At 39.0% G+C, this 9,149-nt stretch overlaps 1 protein-coding gene across 1 annotated transcript in view; it reads right to left on the bottom strand.

The window, feature by feature from the left end:
- Positions 1–2,950: 2,950 nt before the first annotated feature.
- The window catches only part of GNA13 (G protein subunit alpha 13), a 47,563-nt gene continuing 41,364 nt past the window's right edge, over positions 2,951–9,149 (bottom strand). The window contains exon 4 of the mRNA XM_060251989.1: positions 2,951–8,981. Coding sequence (XP_060107972.1) covers positions 8,409–8,981 — 573 coding nt within the window. The 3' untranslated portion in view covers positions 2,951–8,408. The remainder of the gene's footprint in view (positions 8,982–9,149) is intronic.

The raw sequence follows: 9,149 nt of genomic DNA, 5'->3' as shown, positions 1-9,149 counted from the left end.
CCTCCCTGCATAGAAGCACAGAGTACCCTTGTATCAGCCTCAATTTTAGCAGACCTCTCCTCCAAATGGAAAAATAATTGATAAGCCAAGCACAACACAGGCCACAAAATGGCATGCACAGAAACATCCTGATCTTGCTGTTGTATATTATTGGCCTCTGCTGCTTTTCTGTTCCAGAAATCTGAACTGTTTTCTCTGTATTCACTAATCAGGCTACCTGATATGTGCACATGAGCAGAGGAAGGTGGGCCTACATTGGCCACTAGCATTAAACTCCAACCCCAGCTAATGAGATGCAGAAGCCCCTACTGTAATGCAGCCAATTCTTAAAGGCCATTTCTAGTCATTGGTGTAAGATGATTTTCACTCAAGAGTCTCTCTCCTACCTCTCAAGTGTTGGTGGAGTTACAGTGAGATAAATAACTGAAAAGGTTCTCCAGCAAGTCAATAGCTAGATGAAAGAGTTTGGAATTTGTGATATTTGTACAGACAGAAGTCTGCTGTATACAGCATTTTGCCAGGGCAGTTACATACAAGGTCCAACAAGATGCTTGTTCTTTCGTCCCTGCCCCGTCATGAGTTGGCTATGCTTGTGTGTTTCTAGTAGCTCAGTATGAGTTACTACGGTTGAACAGTCTGCTTAAAGGAGCCAATTTATGACTTAAAAATAATTCTAGGAGCATTTGGCCCCAAGCAAGATTTTTCCACCCAGTAGGTTTTAATTAAAATGTCTAAACTGCTACAGCCTAGAACAACTGGGAAGCAAAACCTCTCCTCTGTTACTCATAAAGGGCCTGTCTGGAAGAAATGGACTAGACATAGACCTGGCAACACTTGCAGCTCACATTAACTTCTGATTGAACAGCAGGAAACTGGGTTGCATGTATATAAAGACTGCAGCTTTCAGACAATTGCTTCTGTGGGTACAACTGGGGGTGGGGCTACTTGAATCCTGAGCATTTGACTGCTTAAATGGTTAAGTGCACTTTTTTTTAAAAAAAAAGGGATGCCCTGGCGCTTATGAACCAGAACCTTGTTTAGGAAATCAGGGTATATGTCAAAACAGAAGCATGATGGAAAGTTAGGTCTTAGAGACTGGGCAACTTCCTTGTCTTCAGTGACCCTAGGTCTTTTGTCCAAAACTTTCCGACTGGAATGAAGCACGCATAGCCACAAGAAATCTACTCTAAAGACGCCCTTTTGAGCCTTGCTACAAATGTTGGTCTTCTGCCTCTGCTTATTGAGCAACCTCAGAGTCACTTTTAGAGGAAGGAAGACTTGAGAAACTTCACTCAGAGCATGTGGGCTTGTTGGAAAAAGTGAGCCCACTTCAGATCAGTCACATGGATGCATTTCCATGAGAAAGATCATCAATTTTACAAAGTTGTTCAAAACAGCTTTTCTAGGTCAAAAGAGTACCCTTGTTCAGGCTGTCACCCGAATACTTTCCACTGATAAAGATGAAGGCATGTCTGCAACTAGGGTTTATCTTAGACATCTTAGTTCCAGAACAGCTTTCAGAAAGACTTCTTACAGAGCAATCCTAAGCAGGTCTACTCTGAATTCTACTAAGGTATATTCAATGGGGCTTGCTCCCATGAAAGTGCTCTTAGGATTGCACTGTTAGTGACTTATTGCAGAACATGCAACATATTAGGAAACCACTCCTATAAACTAATGGGCTTATTGAGAAAATTATTTACCCAGGAACTGGATATGTGGCATTGTGTCTTTCAAACCAAATACCTACAGATTCTGCAATGATCATAGAATTTAGAAGCTGTAAGCCCTGTGACGCAGAGTGGTAAACTGCAGTATTGCAGTCCAAACTCTGCTCACGACCCGAGTTCAATCCTGGGGGAAGCTGGGTTCAGGTAGCCAGCTCAAGGTTGACTTGGTCTTCCATCCTTCCGAGGTCAGTAAAATGAGTACCCAGCTTGCTGGGGGGGGGGGAGTGTAGATGACTGGGGAAGGCAATGGCAAACCACCCCGTAAAAAGTCTTCCGAGAAAACGTTGTGATGCAACAGTAACCCCAGAGTTAGAATGACTGGTGCTTGCACAGGGGACCACCTTTATCTTTTTAGTTACAAAATGCCTTCAACTATCAAGTAGACTGTCAAATTCTGGAACTAATAAATCATCCTGTCCTTTCAAACTCTCCCACTTAAAAAACTCCTTCCTTTGCCTCAATTGCATCTGACCCTCTCTTTGGTTACAGGACAATGTGCCTAGCTTTCAAATTTTCATGCAACATTCCCCTGGCAGAATTTCAGATATTAGGTTTTAAGTAAAATTATCCACATCTAAGGATCACCTTTAGAATAATTATGGATCTAGTATTTTGGAGCATTCAGTTGGAAAGGTCACATTAGGAACAGATTTTTTTCAGGGAGAGGCTGAAAAATCTATTGTGCAAGTGGAACTCTGCTTGTGCTTCTTTGTCTGCAGCCAGAAAGGACAAAGGGCTTTGACTCCTGAAAACCTATATCCCAAATACCATGTTGGTCTCAAAGATTCTATTGGACTTGAATATGGCTGTTCTACCACAGACCAAAATGCCTATCATTTGAAATTTAACAGGATGTATAATTCTACTTTTTATTGAGGAACCAGGGGAAGTATTTCGCATGTAGGAACACCTATACTTCAAAAGCAAGACAGTTCCAATGTTTCACATAGGATTTCCCAAACAAGTTCATTTCTTCTAAATTCTCCCCCGGAATCATGTGCAATAGAAACATGTGCAATATTAGCTAAGACTATCCAGAACTTTCTCCTGTACTTCTGTGAAGTTTAAACATAATCTCCCAAGTGGTTGTATGCACTGAGAATGCGTATAGATTTAATATTTTAATTGAAACTTCAAAACCAGTCAGTTGTTGATATTGGCAACACTGCCATTAAGGTCATGGCATAGATGTACAAAGATACAAAATTTCCTTTTCAGAATGAAGTTTTATGTTGTTTATTTACTGTCAGTAATTTATTTTACACAAGGCAAATATTAATAGCTGGAAGGCAACATTTCTGCAAAATATGTACAGAAAAATATACAACTAAAACAGGCTTTCATCATCTTATTAGTAATCGAACCTTCTTAAAATTATGCCTTTAAAACCTTTAGAAATAATTTATTGCCAATGCTGAACTAAGGCAAGGGGGAAATTTACAAAGTTAAGAGATTCTCTTTATCCCTGGAAAGTTACAGAAGTTAACATGTATATAAAAAAGTAAAGCCCCTCATTTATACAAAGCTAATACAAATCTTGATTTCATTAGATAAGGTTTGTGAGGTTGTTAAAAATATATATTTTTTAGATAAGGCTTTATAGAAAACAAGCTTTCACTGCTGTGGACAGACGGGAAAGTTTTCAATAAGCGGCAATAATTTGCTTTCAAGTATAAGGTAAAGAAACTGCAGATGGCACTATTACAATGCTATGTAATCCTTATGACATTGATTGTAGAGATGGCTATGTCATAGTACCTTCATTGAGGCTTGTAGAAAATTAGCAGGAGACTATGACTAGCATACAAGAAAACTAATTAATCTGGATCAGGAAGCACTGTAGTTAGAAAAGGGACCTTCTGCCACCACCTTGCTTCTTGGGTTCTTAAAATTAGTTTCTAAACTAACCTTACAGTTATCACCACAGTTGGGTTATGAGAGACACATCCAGAGAGACCATGCTCACAAATGCCCACCCTGGAAATTCCTGCCCTTGCCCCAAGCTCCCCCCCTTCTCTCTATCTCAAGGGTTCTTTCAAATTATTTTTGTGGGATGAATGTTGCACAGAATCTAACAGTAGGATGACATTAGTTCCCTCTTGCACCAAAATTTATTTCCCAGTGAGAAAATAGGGCTTTGTTTTCGAGAAATCAGTTTAAACTCTGCAAACCCCACCCAAGCCTAAGATTAAGGTGTTGGACTGTAACTGTAATTGGCAGAGTGAAGCTTATGAGTTGGACTCATCTGCACCCTCAACTCGTACTCTAATCTACTTAGCCCCTTGAAGGGTAAAGGGGCCTACAGAAACAGCACAGGAACACAACACAGGACCATACAGTGGGAAGAAGAAATTGCTGCCCCCTCTTCTGCCACCAAAAGCACCAGAAATGCTTAGGATCCAAAAGAATGCTTAGGATTCAATCAACAGACCTACATTTAAAAAAAACAAACAAACCACTTTACTTTTAAATAATTACCTTTGTTGTTTTGTTTCAGATTTAAAATTGCTTCCCATAAAATTCATAGGCACTGTAGTCTGAAAAAACCCTAACAGTAAATTTAAGATTTTTTAAAAAAATCACCCTGAATTTGTGAAAGTTAAAATATTTAACAGAAACTTTTTAAAAAAAAATTACTTTTCTGAGAATTTTTAACATCTGGCAAATTAGCTCTTTATTTGGAAGAGGTATCTGAAAATACACTTTGGTATTTCAAACTCACCAAGAGGCTAAGGCATAACCTAAGAATATCCTATAAATTGATTCAAGTGGTGGAATTTAGAGGACTGAGCAAGCTATTCCTGTTAGCAAGAAATACATTTGGGTAACCTGTGTTTGCTCTGGTAAGAGCATTTCTGGAGTGTGGACACTTGAAGAAGTTCCCAGAATACCAGACACCTTGAGAGTACAGGAAAATCGAATTGTTTCTTCAAGTTCCTCAGTCTAGTGTCTCAAATCCAACACAGTCAAACTTGCTCACTTATCAGGGCAAAAAAAAAAGAAGCAGAAGCAGCTTTCTCTGATTTATGGGACAATCATTCTGTATAGCTAGAATGGCCAAATCTGTCAGCTTCCCAAGTTTAAATTACAATTTTCAGAATTTGTAAAGCCACAAGACATACAAGTGCTTTTCTGGGGCAATACTCTATTGTACAGAAACGTTAAGATCATACTTGATTCATCATGGCTTGTTTGTGGGGAATGGAGCGACGGGTAAGAACTTTTCCAGCTTGGTGCAAAAGCTGGTAAAAAATCCATGTAAATCTAAACGTCTATCAAACATTGACCCTGGTCCTGGCCCTTCGAGTGAGAAAAGCAGCCTGCTTATGCTTGTGCGTGCCCACAGATGTAACACAATTAAGCGAACAGCCTATCTGCTGATTACATCTTCTGGACATCAGCCCCTTCCCCCTTACACTGCTACCTCCTACCATGGAGGCCTCTTATACTCTTGAGGATGCAGTCTCACACTTGAACATGCACCCCAGCATACAGGCCCTTTTGAAATCAATAGGATTTACTGCCAGTAAGCAAACACAGGATTGGGCTGCAACCCAAACAGGCATAGGTTCAAGCCATAAAGACTGAATATTATTCACACCATATGCTGAGTAAGCTCTCCTAAAACCAATGGGACTTACTGCCAAGTAAACAGGCACAGGACCCAACAGTGAGGAAAGTGTTTCTTTCTTGCAGAGCTCTTCTTTCACAGGTAGCAATGGCTGTAGACCTCCCAAGTAAAGAGGAAAAAGGAAAGGTAGGGCAACCCGCCCCCCTCCCAAAGAGGTCAGTTGGACAAGAAAATTAGGAAGGCAAAAGTGCATGGGCAATAACAGGGAACTCTTTTGATCATGCTACTCAAAGTTATAAGGGGCAGCAGTGAAAATGGTGGCTGCTAATGAGCAGCATTAGGCAAGCTAAAGTATATACCACTGCTGAACTGGCTCCTCCATTCACCTCATTCCATTTCCATACACTCATGATAAGGGAAGGGAGAGGGTGTGAGATCTTTCACACACTTACTTCAGCTCCATAGGCCATCAGGGCAGAAGCTAGGATTATAAGGTTATAGCTGATGCATGAAGAGAGGAAAATGACCAAGTATGTGGGAAAAACACAAAAGGCACCTAAGTGCCATGGAAGTTACATAGTGCACTAGTTAGTGAACCATAAAATACCTGTCTAAAAGTTACCTGTAGCTCCTGAGCCACAGACTGACCACTGCTGAATATGGGGTGGTGATTGTCTGACATTTAAAGACATAACATTTCTGCTAAATTTCTGACATAAATACTGATTTCATGTAATAGATACTAGTATTCATATTTTCTCTGGCACAGAGAAACAATGGTGGCATTTTGAATGGGAAAACTACTGGAGAAAAAAAGGTTAAGCAACCCCCCATTCTCTATTTACACTTGCAGCAACCCCAAATTTTTTGTTTGTTTGTTTGTTTAAAAAGGTGCCAGAGACAGATACATTATCATACTGCCATATATGTAAATTACCCCCAAACTTTAATCTCCTTAGTTATAATGCTAAAGCAAAGGTTTGTTCTTCAGAAAACAATCCCTTCACTCTCTGCTTACAACTATCTTTCTAGAGTACAATGGAAAATGTCTTTACTCTACATGATCTCCACCCCACACAATATATAAAACTGAACCAATGAAACAACTGTTGTTCAACTAACACATCAGTCAAGAGTTTTGATGGCTCCAACTGACAATTCTGTTAATGTATCTACTGCTCAGTACACACACACATTTAGTAAAAAGGACTCTGTCTCTTGGCATTTTGATAGAATTCTAAAATGCAGAAGTGACAAAAATGGCACCAGTAGAACAATTAGGATTCTGGTTCAGTTTTGGGTTTTTTTTGTTTTAATTGCATATTGGGTAAAGCTAATGGCAGTCTCTCTGCAGAGCCTGGGGAATGGAGTTGTCTTCGTACTGTATATCTCCCATTCCAAAAGCCACTCACTGGGAAACTGACATTCTCATAAGGACACTGCAAGGAAAACAAATTAAGAGGCACTTTAGGTTAATGAATTTTGAATCACTTTACAATGCTTACTGATGCTGGACTAGGCCCACTGAAGAAAGTCAAGCCTATTACATTAATGCACAACTGGCATAAGATCTTAAAACTACCTTCATCTAACATATGGCAAAAGTAAAATGTTTTGCAAAAATATTGAGATTTTTACTGACTTCCATCCATTCTAAAAATTCCATAATAGTAGCCCTTAATGCATTTCTATCACTCTCAAATGCAAACTTTGGCCTATGCAACAGAAAACAGAAACTGCCCTGCTAATCTCTGGTCATGTTAACAGTTAGATATTTATGGCATTCAAGCATTGGATCAGAAAAAAGTGTCAATCCCTTTTACAGATGTCTTTAAAGCATAGTATAATACCTGTGAAAATTTACCATTAATTAAACTACAGTCCAAAGAGTGACTGGTAATAAATGGACTTCTAACCAATACCTGAGAAATCATAAGTCACCTCTGGTACCACCAGCTTCCTCAAAAATGAGATGAAAACAGTTATTAGTTCAACAACTCTGTTCTATTTTCAGTAAGTATTTGTTTGCAAGCCTGAGTCATAGGTCTGTCATAGCTGATGGGAGTACTTTTATAAAAATCATACTTCGGCAATACATTATATCTGGGATGTAACTCAGTTGCTTTAAGCTTCTTTTCTTTCTGCAAAGATGTGTAGCCTTTTTTGGCTACCAATACAATGGCCAACACAATACAGCTGTGTCTACTCTCAACACTGTTATGCTACTTCGACATGTATCTGATATCCATAAACACAAGTACTCTTTAGCAGGAAAAAAACCTTTTTGTTAGCTTCTTCCATGTATCACCCAAGACACAGAGTCTAGACTTACTGAAGGAAAAAGGGTACAACTGATAATTCATAACTCATGGATATTTCCAAAGCTGTAGGCAACTACGTGGTTTAGGTTAGCTTAGTTCCAAACTGTAAAGCATAAAGCATTTTGTTAAACCGTTATGATTTTACAATGACCAATCAAGATCAGAGCATCCCTTTGCATGACTGATTCCATCTGACATATTCAGTGGTAGTAAACGGCAGCTGATTTCCTTTCTGGTACCATTTGAGAGCATCTCCTATTGGCATGGAAGCAAAAATGCATTTGTAAACTTAAAATACAGACTGGTTATTTTAAAAAGCATAGCTGTTCACCATGCAGAACAATCTCTGGAGGAAAAAAGGCCATACTTGGAAAGTTGCCTGCAAGTACAAATGTATCACATTTTTCCTACAGCCCTTTCACATATCACCAGACCTCTTTACTTATCAAGTTTTCAAAGTGGGTTCTGTAGATATTGTGTCTGTAGATATTTTAACCACATGTCTGTAGATATTACAGGATATTTCAAGAATACACATTTTATCAGTTTGGGAAGATGGAAGAGGTTAAAATTTCTGAGTTAGCTTTAAAAACTTGAGGTCTGTTAAGAAATTAAAAATGATTCAAAATGAAACTACAGTGGAAGAGATTAAAGCCCAAATTTCAAGAGAAATTGGCAATAACTTGAACAGCAGCAGCTTTTATCCACACACTGAGGTCTGACAAGACCAGGGGTTTTTTCCTCCAACTCCTGCTGTAAACGACTAACACAAAGTCTTTTTGCACATCACTGTAGCATGAGCTGCTTAAGGTTGTCATGAAGGATGGTATCCTTGACGTCACGGAATACCAGGCGGATGTTTTCTGTATTTATAGCAGTGGTGAAATGATGATATAAGGGCTTCTGCTGCTGATCCCTGCGCTTGGTACGGAAACAATCCACCAGGAATTTTTGGACATCTATTAAGCAGTGGGGATCCCCTTCAAATTCTGGGAAATAGTCTTTGATGCTAACTTTTTGCACTTTTTCCTCAAGCAAGTCTGTCTTGTTTAGGAAGAGAATGATGGAGACGTTGCTGAAAACTCGGTTGTTGACTATAGTTTCAAAAATGTTCAGAGACTCTGTAAGGCGGTTTGTCAGCCGATCCTCCATAAGTACCTGGTCGAATTCACTTGATGAAACCAGGAACAGTATTGAAGTGACACTGTCAAAGCATTCAAACCAACGTCTTCGCTCTGACCTTTGGCCACCTACATCAACCATCTTGAAAGGGACGTTTTTAATCTCAAAATCATACTCATGGATCCCTTTTGTTGGTCTTCGTGCCAGCAAAATATCTTGTTGGGTAGGAAGATAATCCTAATAAAAGGGGAAAAAGTGTGTCATTGATATGCTCTACTAAATGTTACAAAAGTAGCTTGTCATTTCAATTTACAAAATATACAACTTTTCAACTGTTAGAAGTTGCAAATTCAAACTAAAAGACTCTTCAGCATATAATATTACTTTTAAAAACCCAAATAAGAG

The sequence above is a fragment of the Heteronotia binoei genome, chromosome 13 (genome assembly GCF_032191835.1).
Source record: "Heteronotia binoei isolate CCM8104 ecotype False Entrance Well chromosome 13, APGP_CSIRO_Hbin_v1, whole genome shotgun sequence".
Taxonomy (NCBI): domain Eukaryota; kingdom Metazoa; phylum Chordata; class Lepidosauria; order Squamata; family Gekkonidae; genus Heteronotia; species Heteronotia binoei.
This window is presented reverse-complemented; position numbering and strand designations above follow the sequence as displayed.